At 38.3% G+C, this 22915-nt stretch overlaps 1 protein-coding gene, 1 long non-coding RNA gene and 1 pseudogene across 9 annotated transcripts in view; 1 reads left to right on the top strand and 2 right to left on the bottom strand.

Moving 5' to 3' along the window:
- LOC112478161 overlaps positions 1–10682 on the bottom strand; it is a 12947-nt gene extending 2265 nt beyond the window's left edge. The window contains exon 1 of the long non-coding RNA XR_003045729.1: positions 10609–10682. This is a non-coding gene — a long non-coding RNA (uncharacterized LOC112478161). The remainder of the gene's footprint in view (positions 1–10608) is intronic.
- LOC112478160 lies at positions 7–4875 on the bottom strand (annotated as a pseudogene).
- Positions 10683–10860: 178 nt separating the features above from the next.
- EIF4B (eukaryotic translation initiation factor 4B) overlaps positions 10861–22915 on the top strand; it is a 25159-nt gene continuing 13104 nt past the window's right edge. For 4 of the 8 annotated variants that reach the window (XM_025045296.1, XM_025045293.1, XM_025045292.1 and 1 more), the window contains exons 1-5: positions 11241–11311; positions 18431–18480; positions 19221–19358; positions 20586–20794; positions 22634–22750. In XM_025045296.1, the coding sequence (XP_024901064.1) occupies positions 11253–11311; positions 18431–18480; positions 19221–19358; positions 20586–20794; positions 22634–22750 (573 nt within the window). In that variant the 5' untranslated portion in view covers positions 11241–11252. Of the gene's footprint in view, positions 11012–11240; positions 11312–11587; positions 11607–18156; positions 18268–18430; positions 18481–19220; positions 19359–20585; positions 20795–22633; positions 22751–22915 lie in introns of those variants that run through there. The other 4 variants (XM_015588332.2, XM_015588324.2, XM_015588319.2 and 1 more) reach the window with 2 other exon arrangements.

Genomic DNA, 22915 nt, shown 5'->3' with positions numbered 1-22915 from the left:
AGGATTTGGCAAATATGAAAAGGTACAAATAGGGTGAAGAGAATAGTGGGTAACAGTGGGAAAGCCCAGTGTCTGCTCTGGGCAGGGCAAAACTTGGGGGCAACAGATAAGGTTGGAGAAGCAAGCTGAAGGCAGATTATTAAGTGCTGTCTACACTAAGGAGTAAGATCTTGGAAAGAAATGGGATATGTATCAATCAAGGTTCTCATGAGAAACAGAACCAATAGGATATATAGGGACAGATATAAAAAAAAAATTATTACGGAAATTGGCTCATGCAACTACGGAGGCTGAGAAGTCCCAAGATCTGCCATCTGTAAACTAGAGAACCAGGAAAGCTGGCATTGTAATTCAGTCCAAGTTCAAAGGCCCGAGAACCAAGAAGCACTGATGGCCAATGTCAGGAGAAGACAGGTGTCTCAACACAAGCAGAGACAGTGAATTTGCCCTCCTCTGCCTTGTCGTTCTATTCAAGTTCTCATCAGATTGAATGACGCCCACCAGCATCGGTGAAGGTGATTCTCAACTCAGTCCACCAATTCAAATGCTAATCTCTTCCAGAGATGCTCTCACAGAAACACCCAGAAATCATGTTTCACCAGCTATCTGGGCACCTCTTTCTAGTCAAGTTGACACACAAAGTTGACCATCACAGAGCCCTGTTTTAGGAAAATTCAGACGGGCACTGTGTGCTAGGTAGACTGGGTGAAGACAAAGTGAAGTGGAATATTCCTGAAGTGACTAGAAGGGAAAGGAGAGTCATAACTAGAGCAGAGGCAGTGGGGCTGGTGCAGAATGAAAGAGTTGGAGAGGTGTTGGAATTTTCACCAAAAAAAAAATCCTTATTTCTGGTTGATCTTCTAAAAACCAGAAGATTTGAATTCTTTATATGATATCGAATAACTATACGAACTTCATAGTTATATTTCTCCAAAAATTCCATTTGCTATTTGAGTGAACATATATACACCCCATCTCTACTGTGGGTTAATACTAATACTGTGAGCTAAGTAATTTCAAAAGACTGCTCCTCAACTTTCTTATTTATACTAATTGATATAAAAATATGAAATCTCCAGATGGCTTAAGCTTGGAAATAGGCAGATATTTGGAATTACCGGTTTTCCTAATGACCTCATCACATGCAGTACTGAAGCTCTCTGACTTTCTAAGCAATATGCTACCACCAAAAGTTCACTAGCACCTCTGGGCTTGTGAACAACAGGACCCAGCTGCCAGGAAACAATAACGTAGTGCATCAGTTGTCTCTGTGCAAACAAGAACAAAACAGTGAATACATGAGTTTGGTGAAGGAGGTGTGGTGAGAGAAGAGAGAATTCACAGCCACCTGGAATTATAGTCACTGAGATATAGAACCCATTCTGTAACTATAGGCTGTCTGTATACTGTCAGAGAGTCTTCCCAGAGGTCTGAAGGCTGCAAACAAGAAAGACTACTGCGATGACCCAAGGAGTCTAGACTTGATTGGTCATATTGGCCAGGACATAATTATGCACCAGGTCAGTGCCTTTCCATGCTGAATTGAGTGTTTGCCGTGTTTTGGCACTTTGCAGTAAGCTTCGGTGACTCTTCGAAGCTTCTTCCAAAGCGGCTGTGCTTTTCCCTGGGGTAAACTCTTCATTAGAGAGCTTCCACTCAGGTTTGCGCTTAGGGAGCAGCTTTTTCGTGGTCTTGAGACTCTTACTAAGATCCTCCTTGTAGCAGAGAGCAGCCGAGGATCGGAGGGGAGGTGAGAGTTGTAGACAGCTCAGGCTTCACGGTGTGGGGGTCTTCGGAGGCTCCAGGAGCCCTCAGTTGATGGTGATGTGTGGAGTGCTGAGGTGGAAGAGGTGGAACAACATGTGATAGGTGGGTGTCAGGGGCACTGGCTTGCTGTCTGCATGCTTGCTGGATGGGGTGATCCAATGCGAGGGGAGGATATGAGACCACACAGAATGAGATTTAATGGCAGGGGGAGGAAGGTTGCTGACAGATATGGCTTTTGTTTGCTTCTATAGATGGTCAACCCATTCCTGAAGATCCTGCTGGTTGTTGCATGACACTAATATCCACTCAATCATGCTCCCTGATATTTCAAATGCATTTCTATGGTTTTCACTGTCCTCAAGCTTTGCGATTGTCATTCCTTGGTAGCTTTGCCTGATAGAAAAAACCACTCGTCTTAGGCCTGGCACACAACATTGGCAAAATATTCAGGAAGAGTAGAAAATATCTTTCATTCTTTTCCTCACTTCTGGCACACTGAATCATGACCTAGGACATGTAAATGATGTTGCCCAGGATCTTAATGTCATCTCTCTCACAGCTCCAGATGGCTTCCATCAGAATCTGCAACTCCAACTCTTTCTTTTTCCATACGTCTTGACACTGGGCTGAAAAGTTTTTGAAGGCAATCATGGATTTCCGAATATCTGGTCTATCTGGATGATAATCCTCCGTGTGTGTCTCGAGCTCCTTGAGCAGCGTGGGGTACTTTTCCAGTTGTATGAATGGTACACTGAGGCTGGTAGTCAACGCAAGAATCCCCGGGCTGTTGGCACCTTTCATTTCCATGAATTCTCCCAACTCCTCACTGTACTCCGTGAGAACAGTCATTGTAGATTGGTGAGTAGTCACCTTTAGTTTGCTTTGAAACTATAATAATTGGTGCATTGACTTAGATACCTTTGCCATGCCTTAGCAAATTTGGGTTGCCTATGTCATGTGCTATATATACCACAACATTGAGTTCAGTTGCTGCACTTGGATTTTTCTCTAACACCAAGTATCATTGGGTTGTCTTAATGAGATATTTTCATTTTCTATATACCAAAGTTTCGACACTTTCTCATCATTCCTTTTTGTACCAGTGAAAGCCATTCTGACGATGATTTTTGCTGATGCTAAGATCACTGCAGAATAACAACCTGGCTTTTATGTTTGTTTGGATTTGTTTTGAATGTCTGGTACCATTAGCTCTTGTGACCTGGTTGGAAGCAGTAGGGTCATAGGCCTGAAAACAGTTCTTGTGTAGCATTGGTGATATGGTATCCAAAGGGCCATGTTTCTACTTCTGTGAAACTTTAGTCATACTAGAATAGTATTTTATGTTTATGCAATTATGTAATATCTACATGTACAGCTAGTATTATAATGAAAGGATGAAGAATATGAACTAGAAGGTAGGTTTAGGCCATTATCGAGCCCTTTGCAAAGGGCCGAAATGGTGTTCTCATTGAATTAACACTTGCCACAAGTATGTAAGCTACATTGTGTTTTGCACAAAATTGCCAAAACACAGTAATGTGTATGTACTGGTATAAGACCAGTACAAAATTATATATTTTGCTTTTTTATCTGTGAATGAGAAAACCATTTTTAGTGGGTGGCTGCCATTTGAAGACTCAGTTGGATGTATACTTGAATGTTGCATTGTATTGTACAATATGTATATTATTGTGGTTGCATATGGCAATAAAGTGTTTTATATTTTAAAAAGATATCTGTTATGTACAGTTCAAATAAAACTTGCATTTGCTAAAAAACAAAAATAATAAAATAAGTAAAAACTGTAAGATCGATCAGGCAATGCTGGGCCCACATTTCACTATATAGTAAGAGTCTGGGCTGAGTTGTGACTACTGCCTTTAGAGAAAGTGTACAGGTTAGGCTACGATACCAAAATAGAAGGGTATTAACACAATGAAGATTTGTTTCTTCTTTAAGCAAAGTCCAGGGTGAATCAGGTAACTCTCTTTTGCAGCTTTCTTCTTACCAATGACTCAAAGATCCAGGCTACTTACACCTTATGGCTCTACTATTTCAATTTGTGTTCTCCATGATCACATCAGCAGGGAGCAAAAGCATGTTAAGCTTTTACATGCTTCCAACCTGACAGGACACATGTTACTTCCACTGACAGTCTATTTGCCAGAACTAGTCACATGCCCCGCAGCAGGGGGCTGAGAGATGGGAAGCCCATGGATACTGGGTGAGCAGTAAATGTGCTCTGCATGAGGTTTACCACAGGATCTATCAGGCTGCTTAAATCATTTACATTATCTGCCTAGCTCCTGCAGGCACTATGCACTTGTAGCCTTGGGTACAAAAGGAGAGGAGGGCTGGAGAAGACAACTCTGTGGAATGCTGTCAGAGAGTAGCTATCACAACAGAATCCTACACTGGCCAGTTGTCTTCCTGCCTTTCCTCTCCTCCCTAAAGTAGCTGCTATAAGTGACAGAACCTGGGAGGTGCCCTAGCCATATCCCACACACCACTGAAGGGATACCTGCTTCTTCTCCAGAGGTGAAGATTCAAAATGTTCTTGTGTTACAACCATTTACATAGCTCAAATTCTTCATAGTCAAGAAAACTTGTATAATCTCTCTACTTTACTTCCCCCTGCATTGTGTTTCCTCTGTTTACCCTTGCTCTGCGGAGCTAACTGAAAACAGAGCTGCAATGACAACCTGGAGTACTAGGCTCTGTACAGTATGGATTCTTGTGAAAATGTTACTCAGGAAAACTCAATGTATGTGTTGTCCCGCAAAAGTGCTTGTTTTATACATCTTATTTTTACCCTGGTTTTTTAAAAATTATTTTTATCTGTTCCTCCTTTTCTGTCTTCTTTTAGATTATTTAAATAATTTTTAGAATTCCACATAAATGTATATTTCTTTGCATTGTTTTTTAATACTTGTTCTAAGGCTTAGAATATACAGCCTTAACTTTTCACAGCCTACTTAGAGTTAATATTGTATTTCTTCAAATAGAAAAACCATCATTCTTTATGCTGTAGTTGTAATATATGCAATACATCTAAATACATTATAAATCCCATAAGACAATATAATAATATTTGTTTTTAACTGTCAGCTGTATTTTAAAGAAATTAGGTGGGGGGGAGGGGAGTCTTTTGTATTTATCCAGCAATTTACTATTTCTGGTGCTCTCCGTTCTTTCCTGAAGATCTGAATTTCTCTCTGGTATCATTTCTCCTCAGCTGAAAGAACTTTCCTTAGCTTTCATCACAAAAGTAAGTCTACTGACAATGAACTCTTAGCTTTCTCGAATCTAAAAATGTTTATTTCACCTTCATTTTTAAAACAGCTTTGAGATACAATTCACATACCAAATAAATCGCCATTTAAAGTGTACAACTCAGTGATTTTAGTAAGTTCATAGAGTTGTGCAACCATTGTCATAATTTTAGAACATCTTTATCACCCCACATAGAAACACCATAACCTTTAGCAGTCATCCCTCTTTCCTTCCAACCTTCAAGCCTTTGGCAGCCATTAAATATACACTGTCTCTACAGATTTGCCCATTCTGATCATCTCATATAAATGGAATTATGCAATATGTGGTCTTTTTTGACTGGCTTCTCACTTAGCATAATATTTTCAAAGTTCACTCATGTTGTAGTATGTATCAATACCTTTCTTTTTTACTGCCATATGATATTTTCTCTGGATAGAGAATTCTAGGATGCCTATGCCTTATGGTAATTTTTTTCTTCTGGCACTTTAAAATTTTTGTTCCTCTGTTTTCTTGCCTCCATAGTTTATGGTAAGCCCATGGCCATTCAAAACATTGTTCCCCTGTATGTGATGTCACTTTTACTGAAGGCTTTCAAGATTTTCTTGTTGTCATTGGTTTTCAGCATTTGACAAGCCAATACAATTTTCTTCATATTTATACTGTTTAGGGTTTGCTGAGTTTCTTGATTCTTAACCAAATGTGGGCAGTTTGGGGGTATTATTTCTTCAAATATTATTCTACCTCATCTCTCTATCTCTCCTCTCGAGACTTCAGTAATATCTTATATCTTTTGATATTGTCCACAGGTCTCCGAGGCTCTGTTCACATTTTTCTCTCTCTTCTTCAGAGTTGATAATTTCTATTGATTGACCTTCTTATCATCATCTCTAGTCTGCTCTTAATAATCCCATCTCATGAAATTTATTTCAGATATTTTAATTTTAAAATTTCCATTTGGTTCTTTTTATATTTTTTATTTCTCTGCTAAGAATCCTATTTTTTAATTTATTACTAGTATATTTTACTTCATCTCAATGAGCACAGTTATAATAGTTGCATTAAAATCCTTGTCTGATCATTTCAACACCTGGGTCATCTCAGGGTTGGCCTCTGTTGTGTTGTTCCTCAAGAATGGGTCATATTTTCCATGTTCTTCATGTGTTGAATAATTTTGATTGTATCCTGTATGTTATAAATGTTATGTTTTGGAGACTCTAGATTCTGTTATATCTCTCTGTGGTACGCAGAATAACAGCCCCCTCAAAAGATGTCCACATCCAAATCCCTGGAATCTATGAATATGTCATGTTACGTGGCAAAGGAGAATTAAAGTTACACATGGAATTAAGGTTGCTAACCAGATGACCCTAAAATTGGAAGATTATCCTGGATTATTCAAGTGGGCCTAATGTATCATGAGGGTCCTTAAAAGTGAAAGAGGGAGACAGAAGAAAAATGAGTCAGAGTGAACAATGTAAGAAGGATTCAACCCAATCTTTCTGGCTTTGAAAATGGAGGAAGGTGACCATGAGTCAAGAAATGGGTACAGTATATAGAAGTTGGAAAAGGCAAGAAAACAGATTAGAGCTTCCAGAAGGAATGCAGTCCTGCCTACACCTTGACCTTAGCTCAGTGAAACCCATTTCAGATTTCTGACCTCCAGAACTGTAAGTGAATAAATTTTAATGTTATTTTAAGCCAGTAGGTTTGTGGTAGTTTGTTACAGCAGGAACAGGAAACTAACACATCCTCCAAAGGTGTTTGGTTTTTTATTTTATCGAGCAATTAAATTGGTTAGACCCAAACTGCGAACTCTCTCACTTGAGGTAGACGACAGGTCAGATCTGATTTTTTTTCCTTTACAGAGCACACACATACACATACACATACACACACACACACACACACACACACACACAATTTTCTTTCTGAGATCAGACACTTTCCTGGGCAATGTCTTCCTAATGGCAGAATTTGGCCATTTTCTAGGGAAGCTTCAGCCACCATGGACCATATCTGGCTGTGCCACCTCACATCATTACCCTCTTCCAAGTCTGAGCTCCTCTCCAAAACCTGCCTGCCTTTCTCCACAGCTTTCAGATAGTTGGGGGGTTTGTTTATTTTTGTCCAGAGTTTATTGTTATTATCTATGACAGGGTTTATCCACTGGAACCTTATTAACCATACCAGAAATAGAACCCCTATACAATCTTGATATATATTTAAAATTAACCTTACACATTCAAAACTCAGTGATGAAAAGATTTTACAGAAATACACATCTTTAAAATAGTGACATATTTTGCTTGGATTATGCAGACATAAAGCAGAAAACAGTAATAATTTGATTATTTCAGCTATCCAGGCTGAACAAAATAGAAGTAACTAGCTTATGAACCATATTCTTTTATTAATAGATTAACTTAGTCCTGGTTATCTGAAGAATATCTTTGCCAGCTTTATCAGATTACAATATCTACAATTAGTATCACAGATTCATAAAATGCAAAAGAAGATCTTTGAAATCACCTCGTTAAATGCCTTTGTTGTACATTATGATTGTAAGGCTCAGCAAGGAACAAGGGAATGCTTTATTTAACTAAAATTTATTATTAATGTAGTCGAGATTTAAAATATTTTAAACTGTCAGGTATTTGTGATATGTACACACACACATACATATATATATCAGGGTAGTTTTCAAAAGAAAATTTGGATGACTTCAACTAAACTATTTTAAGAACCTTAAATACTAAATTAAGCCAATTAGTTTTGTAAATTCAGAGTCTGGAAAACAAATATAAACATATGTATATTTGCTTGTTTGCTTTATTTTAATTTAGTTTCCAAACATTTTTCAGTTTGAAATAGTCTAAAGGGGGAAGTCATTTTTGCTTTTTGCCTGTGAAAAAAGCCGTTGTTTTTAAGGGCTATGTTTTCCACTTTGATGAACATTAAATGAATCCAGGCATGTAAGTCAATATGCGTTATGATGACTTCTTGAAAACCTCAATGAATGTAGAGTCCCTGAAAGTCTGATTTTAGCACCAACGAATATATATTGAGCACCAGACAGTGTTCCAGATGCTAACACACAGAAAACACAAAGATAATCAACATGGATGCTGCCCTCAAGGAGCTGACAGAACAGGAGGGAAGGCAATTCAAGAAGGTGACAAATGCCAAAGAAGGCGCAAGCACCGTCCTGGTGGGGTTCAGGGAAAGCTCAGAAAGGTTTCTAGAAAAGGTGATAGTTGAAGAGCCCTTTAATGGGTGGATTGTATTGTTGATCCATTTGGTAGTGAAGAGTATTCTAGGTTGAGGGAAGAGCAAAGGGAAAAGAAAGACTCAAAGTTGAGAAAGCACAAGGTGTACATGCCTGGATCATAGCAGACAAGGGAGGATAGTAGAAAATAAGTGTGGACCAGTAATTTGGGACTGGAACATACACAGCCTTGAATGTCTGCCTAGGCCATGTAGTCATGGAAAGTTTGTCAGTAGGGGAATGTGTTCAGACCTATGCTTTAGGAAAATAAATCATATGGATTGGAGCAGGGAAACACTGTAAGCAGGAAGACTCGTTAGGAGACTAATGCAGCGGTCAGAGTGAGAAATGACAAGGGAAATAATAGGAAAATGGAGAGGAAGACATGAATATGAGAAACTGCAATTATCAGGACTTGGCAAGTGATTTTCAATAACCAGTTTCTGACCCACAGAGTCTGACCCATTGGGTTTCTGACCCAATGAGATAACAAATGTTTGTTGTTTTATGCCAATGTTTTAGGGTAACTTATTATACAGCGATAGATAACCAGTTTATTCCTTCTGGATTTCTTCAGAACAAATGCCACAAAGTGGTTGTCGTACACTTATTTTGTGATTTTAAGTTTTCTTTATTTTTTAAGAAGTCTCTGGGAAACTGGAAAGAATGTGGACCTGATAGACATCTCTGGGTCTGCAGCTCTGCCACATGCTGCCTGTGTGCACTTGGGTAAGGTAGTTATTATTTGAGCCTGATTCATTATTTAAAAATAGGATTAATAGTATTAACCTTAGAGGACCACCGTGAAGACTATATAAACTAGCTTGTTAAGTGTTATAATCTGGGGACATAGTAGGTGCTTCAGAACTGAAAGTCCCTACCCCATCTGTCCCTATCTTATTTGGCTTTTCTCAGAACTTTTTGAAATCTACTGTCTCCAATGGTAACTGGGTCGACACTTTTTTCTTCTTAATTCTCAGATATTATTCCATTTTAACGATCCGAACCCAAAGAAATACAAAATCACAGGTCCACTCTCGTCCTACTAATTGGAATCTGGCTTTTAACAATTTTCCCAGGTGATTTCTAAGACATTAAAATATGAGAAGCACTGAACTAGTAGCTATCTCAAATTTAATATGGCCAAAAAAAGAGCCCACACACTCTCCAAATCTGCTCCATTCTAGGCTTTACCATCTAAATAAATAGCATTACCCAGTTGTTCATGCCAAAAACTTGGTATTCATCTTTGATAGCTCCCTCTCCCATGCCCTTCACGTCTAAGCAAACACCAAGTCTTCTTCCAAAATATGTATCTGCATCTATTCCTTTCCATCTCTATAACCACATCTAAATTACTATCTTCTCTCACCTGGATTACATACAGCAGCTAGGGCCGACTTACCCAGTAGGCACAACAGGCAGAGTGCCTAAGTCCCACCATACTTTTAGGGGCCCACAAAAACATTTTAGTTATTTTAAAATTATAAAAACAAACTTTCAGGTAAAAGAAAATGTTTTAATGTGTAACATTATTTGTCTTTATACCAACATAATCATAAAATAAAATTTTAAATAGTTTTTTATGAAGGGGTCTATTAAGGTGAAAATGCCCAGAGTCCATAAAAAGTTATAACAGGGCCCTGGCAGCAACAACCTTTTAACTGGTCTTTTTCTTCCATTATTGCATCTGTATAATCCACTCTCCATTCAGTAGCCTGGATATTCTTGTTTTGTGTGTGCGTTTTGCATCGAAGTATAACTTCTATAAAGTGTACTGTGATGAATTTTTACATATACACTCATGTAACCACCACATCAAGACAGTAATCCTTTTCAAAATTTTACTTAAGTTATGACATTCCCTTGTATAAAATCCTTCCATGCCTTCCCAATCCACTTGGAATAAAATCCAAACACCTAAACCTGGTTTACAAAGCCTCACATGATCCAACCCCTACCTATCTCTGGAACTTCATCTTGTACCTCTCTCCACTCCCTTACCATTTTCCAGTTACCAGCCTTTAAATTCCCCAACTTGCCAAGATGTTCCTGCCTTGGAGCTCTTGATCTAGCCATGCATCCCCTGCCTTCTCCTAAAGCTCTTCCTAAAGATGTTCTATATTTGTTACATTCTTATCCCTTCTAAACATGCCCAATTACAACTATCTTTACCCAAGATATTGGGTTTATTTTGCTTCAACAAAAAGTGATTTACAAAAAAAGTGATTTAAAACTAAATTCTGAATCTTCGCTTCCAAAAATCCCTTGTGGCACACCCATTCCGAATTCCAGCTCACCTTCACCAGGTCCCAGGGAAAAGCCTTTGGCCAACGCGGTCCCACCCCTTCCGCCTACCCCACCGACCGGAAGTCAGCGGATCAGGAGACCCCGCCCCGAGCTCAGACCCGACCCCTCGTGCGCGCGTAGCCGTACGCAAAGCGTTAGGGGTTTCGCGACAGCCAGGCCCCACCCCTTTGGCCACATGTCGCGCAGGTCTTCCCGTCGGACGCCGCGCCACCTCCTCGTGCTGCTTTACGAACCTAGAGCTAAGCTGCGCCGCCCCGCCTCCTGTCTCTCTCCTCACCTCCCCACCCCCTCCCAGTTTCGCGTCTCCTAGCCCGACGCGCCCGCTATAATCACGTGATTGCCTCATCCGGGTCCTTTGCGTTCTCTCTCCTTCTCCCAACATGGCGGCCTCAGGTGAGTGAGCGGCTGAGCGCGGCCAAGCACCGGCCTCCTAAGCCACTCTCCGAGCCTGATCCACTGATTCCCTGGAGTCGGGGAATGGGCGGTACCGCGTCCCTTCGGATTTGGGGGTTGCGGCAGGCTGGCGACTTGGCCCTATTAGGTTATCGCCTCGGGATGTTTGGGGGGGAGGGGAAGAACACCCTCCCCCTCACACCCTTTTCACCTCGTCCGCGCGAGGTTGGAGCGGGGAGTAATGATGGACTCTGACTTGAGTTGGAATGAGGAGGAGGCGCAGAAAGACCTGCGAGAGACGTGAGGCCTTCCCATAGACGCGAAGCACTGTGTCCGCGTGGAGGAAGGAAGGAGGCGGTTGGCGCGCGGACGAATGCACACTAGACTAGGTCTCCGAGGCGCGAGGCCGTTGCGGACGGGAGTGGGGGTAGGGGAATAAAGGGGGGGGCAGTTAGAACGCGGTCGCGAGTCGGTGGAGGGGCGGAGAAAGGCAGCGGTGCGCGTGCGCGGTAGGAGAGCCGAGGGTAGTGGAGACTGGCGCGCCTTAAAAGCACGCGCAAGATCTCAGATGGCAAGATTTTACGTGCCTGTGTTGGTTGGTGTTATGTCTTTTGACTTTTTGCTCTTCCTCTTTTGGAGTGTGGCCCGGCCCCTGTACTTTTCGAGGAGTATATTAGGTTTGGAGGCTGAAGCTACTGGAGTCAAGTGGGGGTGGGGAACGCACTGTGGTGCGCCCACGTGTTGGAGTAGAGGAAGCAAGGGTGGAGACCCAGTTTTCTAGGCTTTTTCTCTTAATTCAGTCACCTCAGTTTTACTGAGAAACTGTGCAAGACTCGGTTCTGGGTGTTGGAAATACAGTGGTGAACAAGATCAGATCCCTTGGCAGCTTCCATTTTTGTTGAATTTTTATTATAGCTCCAATGGTGGGGTTCAGCTCTTTTTATTGAACAACTAAGAGATACCTTTAAAATAATACTAGTGGCTGGAGTTGGTTTCTTTTTTAGACTTCTTGGGCGGAGGGAATATCACTCATGAAAGCCTACTTGCATTTCTGATGGACTTAGCAGTGAGCTTTGCAACATTTTGTAGCGTTTTTAGTTTTGGGGATACTCTATCAGCGAATTGAACCTACAGGGATAGAAAATACGGGAGGATGTTACTTTGTTGCTGATGTGTGCTAAGTAGTTAACCTCTGATAGCTGGACTGAACATGTATAGACTTCCTATTCTATAAACAATACAGTATAACAACTAACAGCATTTACATTGTATTAGGTATCATAAGTAATGTAGAGATGATTTAAAGTATATGGGAGGATGTGTGCAGGTTATATGTAAATACTAGGCCATTCTATATAAAGGTCTTGAGCATCTGAGGATTTTGATATCCACGGAGGTCATGGGACTATTCCCCGTTCTTTCTTTTCCTTGGCATAACCCTGCATTCTATAAAACGTTTATTGAACCCCTGCTATCCCTGGACGCTCATTTCCCACCACGAATTTATCTTCTTTGTTATTACTTAGGAAACTAAGTCTTTGGAAAATGTTGAGGGCATTGAGGTGCATTCGAACATACTTTTCATTGGTGTAGCACTAGACAGTTGACCAAGCACTTTTATGACTTGTCCCATTTGATGCTCTGAGATAAATGGTGATATCTCCCAGCTGTGAAAGATGAAATTATTTGTTCAAGGTCACATTATGCAGTGGCAGAGCAAGGTCAAAATCTTTGAGACTCCTGACTCTTCATTATCCACTTGGGAATAATGTTGGTTTCCGTGTCAAAAATTTAGGGTGCTTCCCAAAAGCTTCATCTGAAGTAAAGTGCTTATTTGGCCTGAATTTGCCATCTTTCCGGCTCAGTGTCATAACTTAGAAAAAAGCCTATACTTCCTTTCTCCACAACTTTTGTGGAATTTTTAGAAGTGGAAGACGTGTTAGTAGCCTTTGCCTTCATTTTACATACAGAGATGAGTGAAATCCAGATTAGTTAAAAGAATTTGCTTAGCGATGTCTCTTTCTATTCTTGCGTAGTAACTCTACCCCCTTGGAAGCCCTCATCTCTCTTAATTCTTTAATTCCATAAATCTTCCTAGAATATGTAGTATGTATTAGGAACTCTGTGCTAGTGTCTGAGCCTAAGGTTACATCTGACAGGTTGTCCTTGAGGAATTGAGAGATCTGTTAGATTTCTTTCCCCACTTTGAATCTTTTCCAATCAATCACATTGACTTAGCTGAGTGACCAGTATTCCCAAATATTGGTCACTCAACCAATATGACTATTAAAACCATAAAATTTTCATTGTATTTTTGCTATACTTTTTTTATGTCAGATGTGTTTGATACATGTTAATAATTATTGAGACTAATGCTTTAAAATTAGTAATAGAGTTTGCCTATACAAGACCTTTCATTTGTGTAATATTTTTCAAAATGCTATTATGTGTAGGATCTTATGTGATTGTTTTTATGGAGAGAGGATGGTGTCCAATGGTAGTTTTCCTACAATGCTTACCTTTATAGTGAAAAATAGTTTCGTTTATTGCCATTTATGCTGTTCACATATTAACCTATTTTCAAATCTCATCCTCTACTATATGTTTTTCTGAGAGGAAGATGCCCAGAATCAGAAGGCCAAGACTAAAACTCCCTATGAAAATTCAAGTGCAAAGCAAATAGAGAGTAGTGCGAAAGTAAAACAGCCTAAGTAATATTTAAATATATACTTTTAAATAGCTTTGGGATATAATTCACATACCATGTATGTATTTGTCTCAAAACTTGCTAGTATTTATTCTCTTTTCATGGTGGTGGGGGGAAGAATGAACTTCAGAGTATAGCTTTTTTTAAAAACTATGCTTATTTATAGTTATGTGTGTGTGTCTGTACATTTACAAGTATACACACCAAAGTCGGTGTCTTAGATTTGTAATAGATATTGCTGTGGTCCTAATGGTAGGAAAATGCCCAAAGCAGGAAGTTATTTTCAAATTTTTACAGCTCCTCTCTTACAGAGAAGCTCCAAGTTCTTAGTGTAGTGGTTAGTATGATGTGTATTAGATGCTTATTTTATACTTTTTTAATGTAAATGATCGAATTGGAGAGGAGGAAAAGACAATGTGGCATTTTCCTCAGATTGTGCCAAGATGAAGAAATTAGGGCAGAGAAGTCATAACTGAACACAGGTTGAGGTGGTAGTGTTATTATTTGACTTAGTTTTTATTCTCTGCTATGCTGAACTACAGCACAGTAAAGGCGAGGCCTCCCGACATCATGATATTGCATTGTATGAAACATCTTTTTATGTCTGGGCTCTAGACAGTGTAATTACTCTAGTTTTAGGCACTCTTGGTATATGGGTGCATTGATTGCATTTATACAATATTGTTTATTTGTTAACTATTAATTAGTTTTTAATCCTGGAGTATTTGGCAGTATTTACTTACCAAAAAGAAACACCTTACCCATCAGTTGTCATTTATCCTCACCCCAATATTAACTTACTATTTCTTTGTATTTACCTGTTCTTAACATTTCCTATAAATGGAATCATACAATATGTAGACTTCGTTACTAGCTTCTCTCATTTAGCATGTTTTCAGAGTTTATCTGTATTGTAGGATGTATGAGAACTTACTCCTTATTGCTAAATCCAATCATTGTATGGATATCTACATTTTATTTATATATCAGTTGATGGTCTTTTGGATCATTTCCATTTTTTTGCGTATTAGACTTATGCTGCTGTGATCTTATACAGATTTTTATGACACTTACTTTCTTAGCCTATGGTTACTAAAACATTCAGTAGAGTTAATAACCCTATAAAATAAGTTGGACTTGGTCTGACAGGATCTAAAATTAAGAAGCTTAATTTTTGACAAAGCCTCATTTGAATGTTAAGGCTATAAGAATTCACCTTCCTAAATAAGAAATACTAGTTTAAGAAAGATGCAGAAGTAGGGTGGCATGGTACAACAAATCAGCTTTATTGCTTATTGTACTGTAAAGTGTCCTCTATTTTGAAATAAAGAACGAGCAGCCAGTCTATAGACTTTATAACTCCAGTATCTGCCAGTTGGTGCTTTTATTACTAATACAATGGAGTAATAACAGGAAAACATTCTGAGAAATAAAAAGGAATCATTTTTTACATGCTGCAGCAAGACTTGGTTTATTGCAGTGGCTTTTCTACTAATGTACTTTAAGGCTAACATTTCCTTTTGTTTGCCCTTTATTGATGTGAAATTAACACAACAGTGGTTCTCAACCAGGGGGCAATTTTTGTCAGCCACTTAGGACATTAAGCAATGTCTGGAGGCATTTTTAGTTGTCACAGTGGGGTGGGGACTTTCCTACTGGCATGAGTAGAAGCTGGAGATACTGGTAAACACCCTACAATGCACAGAGCAGCCCCCCACAACAAAAAAAAAACCTAAAATGTCAATAATGTAGAAATTGAGAAACTAAGAGTTAAGTTTATTGGGTTTTTTTTGTATGCATCAAAACAAACCCTCTGTATTAAGAAGGCTGTAGATGTAGTCTCTTATTAAAGGACTTGTAGACTTAAAATTTTGAAAAATTCTTTTTAAGATTTTTTATTTAGCCTGTATGAGTACATAAAGAGCTTCCTAAGTACAGTCTGCTGTCTATACCCACACGTGCGTTTGCATCTGCAGATTCCACCCTTCAATCCTGGATCATATACGTTAGGATAAAAAGATCACAGCTGATATGTACTATATAGTTAGTCCTGCGATGGTTGCATTTGTACTGAACGTATACAGACTTCTTTCTTGTTATTCCCTAAACAATACAGTATAACAACTATATAGCATTTACATTGTATTTAGTATTATAAGTAATCTAGAGATGATATAAAATGTATGGGAGGATGATATAAAACAGTGGTCCCCAACTTTTTTGGCACCAAGGACTGGTGCTCCTATGATCTGGTGATCTGAGGTGGAGCTGAGGCCCCGATGCTGGTGCTAGGGAGTCGCTGCAAATACAGATGAAGCTTCCCTTGCTTGCCTACGGTTCACCTGCTGTGTGGCCCAGTTTCTAACAAGCCACGGACCAATACTGGTCCTGGGGATTGGGGACCCCTGACTTAAAATACTACGCCATTTTATACGAGACTTGAGCATCCGAGGATTTTGGTATGTATGTAGGGGTGGAAGGATCCTGGAACTAGTCTCCCATGGATACTGAGGGACAACTGTACCTGGCACAATTGCCTTACTACAATTCGGTAAACTACAATTGTAGTTAAAGCAACAGATAAGATTTAATAAAATTTCTGGGAGGTCTGTTTTTCCCCCTTAGTCCATGTAGGCTTGGTATTAAATAATTGGAGCACATTTTTGTTTTATGAGGTGGTTGGTTTAACTTTTTAACCAGCATAACATTTAAAATTAAGAATTGGACTTATTCCATCATTGTGACAATGGATTGATAGACCAGGAGCATTAAACAATGTTTTACTTATAAAGAAGTGGAGAATATTATTGAAATCCTAAACACGTGGGCCTAGATATTGGAAGAGCAAAGGGCATAGAGGATTTAGATAACATCATTTCTCAGTTATTGGAATAAAATAGAGTGGAACAAACATTGGCAACCAGTTTGGGTTTATTGATTTTACTTTTTAAAAGCTAGTTCCTTTAAATCTACTGCTTATATTGTGACTGGGTCAGTGTTGCTGCTAGAGTTAAAGAAACGTAAATTAGAGATCTCGTGGAAGAATATTTGTCTCTTTAAATGAAATCTACCATTGTCCAGTAGGGATTTCTGAACCAAAAATTTTTGGAGAGGGTGGTGAAAGAATTAGAGGGGAAATGGAGATGTATGATTTGAAAAGGCATTCTAAAACTTTTAATTTTTTTAGTCATGATATTTAGTTTATTATTTTTGAAATTTCAAATAATGTTAAAAGAGAGTGTGAGACTTATTTGTCAGGAGTCAAGGGTTAAAAGCGGCAAAACCCTGAACATGGTTCCATAGTGTAGCGGTTAGCATGTCTGCTTTACATGCAGAAGGTCCTGGATTCGTGCCCCAGTGGAGCCACGGTCCACGGTCCACGGTCCACGGTCTACAACCATGCCACCCTGAACAAGCCCAATGTCTGATCTTGGAAGCTAAGCAGGGTGGAGCCTGGTTAGTACTTGAGTAGGAGACCACCTAGGAAGACCAAGTGCTGTAGGCATAAAGAATAATAATAAAGAAAAAAAAAGTTGTAAAACCCTGACTGAGAAAGTTGATTTAGGCCAAAATAAGACCAAAAGGCAAGTTAATTCCAGATTCTGCTGTTTTGTTATTAGATTTGTATATAGAACAAAAAGGAAAGGGATGCCTTAATCAAATTTTTCTTATTCTTATATTGAACTTGAACTCATTATATGGACTAACCACTAGTTTTATTTCTATTTTTCCGAGTAACCAGATAGGTTAATAATTGGGTATAGCTGATGATGATATAAGGTAAAGTCCTATGAGGGAAAGGATCTCTAGCTAGCATCTTACTAGTCCCAGACACTATGTTTTAACTAGAGGATATGGAAAGACTAAAATAAGCCTATACACTGTAAGCATAGTACCTCAGATATGCTTTATGTCTTATGCACATTAACTTAATAAAATTTCCCCTAGGCCTTTGCATATGAGCCAAGAGCAATATCACTGCTATGGCACCTAACCTCTATATAACTGCTTTAAAGCACAAAATAGATCCCCTCAAAAACCTGGTTGATGATAAATGATACGTTCAAAGCAGGATTAATATTTGCTTGAAAGAAGCATGGAGATTTTACATTCAAGGCCATCTTTTCCCTGTATTATTGCAACCAAGTTCTTCTGGTTTGTACATTGAGACTGAGTTACTTCAAGTTCTAATTGTGTCCAGATCGTTTATAACATTTATAGCAAACAGGACTTTATTTCCTTTAAGTTGGATTTCTAAAAGGCAGGTACCAAGCGAGCATTCTTCAGCTAAACAAATGATAAATCAAGTTACAGATTCTTAGTCCTCTTAGATTGAAAATTAGATGAGAATGGTAACATGGAAGAGGAACTCATGATTATAAAAGCCATGAAATTGATCTGTTACAACAAAATGGCTTACTTTTTTCTTACCATTTAGTGGATGCTCTCAGAGCTAGTTTTGGAACTTGAATTAGTCTTTTCAGCTCTTCTGCATTAGCCGTTGATTGGTGTCATCTCAGAAGTTTTGAAGACTAGATGGAGAGCCCAGGTCAGTCCACTAAATGGAGTTATTTAGAGATTCCTGAATATTTCATAACTGCGGAAAACATTTAAATGTGTTGGTTCTTAGGGATTTCTTATTTATTCCTTTTAGTATAATACCTTGTCTTCATATGTGGTGTTAAGGTAGGCAAGGAGATAATTTTTTTTAGAGGGCGAAGTGATCCAGCTGTGTATGTGAATCTTACCATTTCAAATGAAGGTGAGTACATTTTACCATGGTTATTATAACCTGCCATAGAACTGATAACAAGCTTCTTAGAGGCTCGGGCTCCTGTGAGACGAGCCCTAGACCTGGGCTCCAAAACCCTGGGTTTAATTCTAGTTTTGCCGTCTAGTAGTTCTGTAATTTCAGGACAATCATTTGATCTCTCTGAGACTTAGTTTCCTTTTCTGTAAATTGATTGTAATGATTCCTATCTTGTGATTATTTTACAGGTATCAAACAATCTTCAAAAGTTTCATACAGAATATATTATTAGGGGTAGAAATTTTGTTTTATTTCTTTGTATCCTAGGAGCAACAAATGTAATAATTGTCTTAAGAAGTTGCTAAATTAAGAATCTCAAATGATATATGAGTGATACGAGTGAATATACTAGGAAATTAAAGTTTGCGCCCACCCAACCTTACTCCACAGAAGGGACACTATTGAAAATCATTCTACACTCTTTTCCATACATAAGCATAATATGTGTTTAAACAGAAGGTACTCATATAATATGTATTCTGCCATTTCTCATTGGACTGTCTGTGCCAGTATATTGTGCTTTCTCCTTGTTTATATCTACATAGTATTCCTTCGTATAAATATGCCATAATCCAGTTCTTTGATGAGCCTTTATGTTGCTTGCTTTATAAATATATTTAACAATACTGCATTGTATAACTGTAAATACCTAAGTTGTGATGAATTATCTTTCTCTTGCCTTTTTAAAATAGCAAAAAAGAAGAATAAGAAGGGGAAAACTATCTCCCTAACAGATTTTCTGGCTGAGGATGGAGGGACTGGTGGAGGAAGCACCTATGTTCCCAAACCAGTCAGCTGGGCTGATGAAACAGATGACCTGGAAGGAGATGGTAATTTTACTTTCCATCATGCTTAGAACTTTCATTATCTTCTAGACAAAACCTATTCTGTAATAGTGGCTCACACTTGCCTTTTGAAAGGAACTTACGTATTTTGTAGAACCCGAAATCTTATGTATTTTATGGAATTTTAGATTTAGGCTTTAAGAGTTTGCGATAGGGACTAAATGGTGATTCAAGAGCTAGTTTCAGCTCTTGCACTTAACTTTTCTCAAGGTACTATCTTTTTAAGCCTCATTTTCTTCCTTTGAAAAGTAAAGACTAGTTTTTTGTTTGTTTGTTTTTTTTAGGTTTAAAATTCTATGATGTCCTCATAAAGTGATATTTCAATGTAAGCTGTTTATACCCAGAGTCAAGGGGTAATTCGTTCTAGGAGCTCTGAAGTCACAGTGTCCCTGGGTAAATAAAAATGGCCTGAGGAAAAGCTATAGAAGTAATTATAGGGGGAAAATACAGAAGTTATTGGGGTATCATCTGGACAAGCTCTGTGCTTTCAAGAAGTAGCCAGGAACAGGCAAGAGCTAAAAGAAATTTCGTATAGATGGTCATAAGTGTTCATAAGTGTTGATACCTTGAGTGCAAATTCATGCACAGTGCTTTAGGGATGGTATTGATTTTTCTTTTAAACGAAAGGTGAACCATAAAGAAAATACTTTTTCTAGCTGGAAGGTAGGAACATGAGGGTTGTCCATAGTGGCTAAATATATTTAGAGTAAGAGGCCGTGTTGGAATCCTAACTGCCAGGATTGGCATCTATTGCTCTATGTGACCTTGGGCAGGTTACTGAACCTTTCTGAAATCTGAGTTTCCTTCTTTGTAGAATGGGAAACAACCTCACAGAATTGTTAAGAAGATAAAATGTGATATGACGAATATGAAATATCTGGCACATAGTAATATTCCATAAATAATAGTTGATATTCTTCATTTCTTTGCTACATAGGAAATAAGAGCTACTGTGATTCTGTTAACAAAAGCCTGGGCCTTGAAATGCTTAGAAACAGGCAGTGGATACTGAGTCTTTCTGCATTACTATTCTGATTCTAACATTTCAAAAGCGTTTTCTCTTTGTAAAGTACTGTTATTACTGAATCCTCACCTTTTTTACCTGTTTTTCTGATATAGCTTATTTAATACTTGGCACTTAGCATAGGGTCCTCTTACTCTGTACAACAGTAAAGTTTCTTCTAACTTCTTATGTCCACTTTTCTGTCCTAGTTTCAACTACTTGGCACAGTAATGACGACGATGTGTATAGGGCACCTCCAATTGACCGTTCCATCCTGCCCACTGCTCCACGGGCTGCTCGGGAACCCAATATTGACAGGAGCCGTCTTCCCAAATCGCCACCCTATACTGCTTTTCTAGGGAACCTACCCTACGATGTGACAGAAGACTCCATTAAGGAATTCTTTAGAGGATTAAATGTAAGTCTAAAGGTTTTAGGCAATTAACTAATATGGAGAGTAGCATATTGGTAGAGACTATCTCTGATTGTCTATATTGAGAAAGATCTAAGGTTTTGGCTAGACTTGGAAGAGACACATATATTAATTGAGTAAGTGGTGTTTAGGCTCTCCTTGGCTGAGAATGTTCTCATCGGACAGTCTTTATCAACAAAATTAACAATACCTTATGGATACAGAGGAGAGCTCTCAAACCTATACCCCTTCTCATTAAGAAACTTAAAGGTGATGATCCAGTTAATTGTTAAAAGATAGAAAGGTTTCTTTGAACTCAGCTATTCCATTAATGACAGACAGGTTTATATCAAAATTACTTTTTGAGTTTTTATATGAATACATTTTAACTGAGCAGATACATAGTTTATATTAACAGAGTTTGCTCACATATAATGAGATTCACAGTGTTTATAAGCTTACTTAAAAAGCTTAAGAAGGGATGTTTGAAAATGCTGGTCTAGAAAATTACAGAAAGATGAAAAAGTGAGTATAGAGGTGCCCAGAAGTCCTTTTTTCAAACTTTGATTAAAAAGTACTTAGGACTTTAAAAAAGGAAATAATGAATGACGGTTTTCAGTTATATTAGGTTTTTCTCCAGAGTCCTTTCCAATGAAAAAACATTAAAAGTACAGTTCTAAGAATCATCACACTTTGTTTTTTGACTCCCTTCACAGAGCCTGTTCTCTGCAATGGGACACCAACTTTGCTGTAGTTGGCTGTTCTGATGTGATTGTTTTCGACTGCCACCTATAAATCTTCCTCTCTGTTTAATTCTGTAGATCAACTAGAAGGCTGAATAAAATCTCTGATCTGTTCAGGCTTTCCACCTTTATGTTCTAGAACTGGTCTGTAGCTACTTCCCCCTTTGATATTTTGTTCCTTTTTCTACTGTTTCATGAGTTGAATTGAACTAGAATTTAAGAAACTATAACAAAATCTGTCTCAGGAGCCAGAATAAATTATCAAATCAGTGATACAGAAGATAAACTTGAAAATATTCATGAAGAAGTAAATCAAAAGGGTAAGAAAACATATGTGGAAGATAAGAAGATGGCAAGAAAATAGTCAAAAGTATTTGAAACCGGTCTTAAAATTGGAAAGGAAGAGTGCCTACCTTGTTGTAAATAATAAATAAGAATTAGTGCCAGGAAATGTTTTATGAAACTTTAAGACTGAAGGAAAAAATTCTGCAAACTTAAAATTAGAAAACACAAGCTCAAAGTAAAACCAGTTTATTGTGAATTTTTCCCTGTACTTCAAAGAGTAAAATTCAGTGGTTTGCCATCTCAGAGTCCAGACAGGGTAGATATGAGGGAGTTTACAATCCAGTGTTTGATTCCACCAAATTATTGTTAATGTATGAAGGCAATATGTTTCTCAGGTAAAGTTTCCAAAAGATATATTGCCCAGAAAACTTTTTGACAAAAATTGAGTCAACTTTCTGAAATATAAAAATTGTAAATATGTATGTAAATCAACTAAAATGTAGGCATGAAAGAGAAGACTAAAACTAATTGTGGAACAGGCAGTTGCTATTAATTGAAAAACAATTAAAAACTAGAAACAGAATGAAGCAAAAGTCAGATATTAGGAATACACTGAGCTCATGTTGAAGTTTCATATTCAAATTGAAAAGGTTTACTTGAGCATACAGTGAAGTCTGTCTTCTATCTCTTTGCACCAGTTTTCTGCCTAGAGACAACCAGGTTCTTGTGTATTCAGAGAAATTTGCATATACAGTGGTCAAAAAAAGACAAATGAGTAACATTGAATTGAGAAACATTTTTTGTTTTACTCCTTCAGATCAGTGCAGTGCGTTTACCACGTGAACCCAGCAATCCAGAGAGGTTGAAAGGTTTTGGTTACGCTGAGTTTGAGGACCTGGATTCCTTGTTCAATGCTCTGAGCCTAAATGAAGAGGTAAAGAAAATAAGGGTGGGGAGTTTAAGGGGTGGGAGCAAACAAATCTCATGTTTATCAAACTTGATAATTTTTAAGTTGGATCAGTAGCTATTTTAAAGATTTTTATAATATCGACAAAGAAAAGCCCGGGTTATTTAACAGTGTAACACTTAAGTCACACCC

Source organism: Pteropus alecto, unplaced genomic scaffold (assembly GCF_000325575.1).
Source record: "Pteropus alecto unplaced genomic scaffold, ASM32557v1 scaffold220, whole genome shotgun sequence".
Classification (NCBI taxonomy): domain Eukaryota; kingdom Metazoa; phylum Chordata; class Mammalia; order Chiroptera; family Pteropodidae; genus Pteropus; species Pteropus alecto.
The sequence above is the reverse complement of the archived record's forward strand: the minus strand, read 5'-3'. Positions and strand labels throughout refer to the sequence as shown.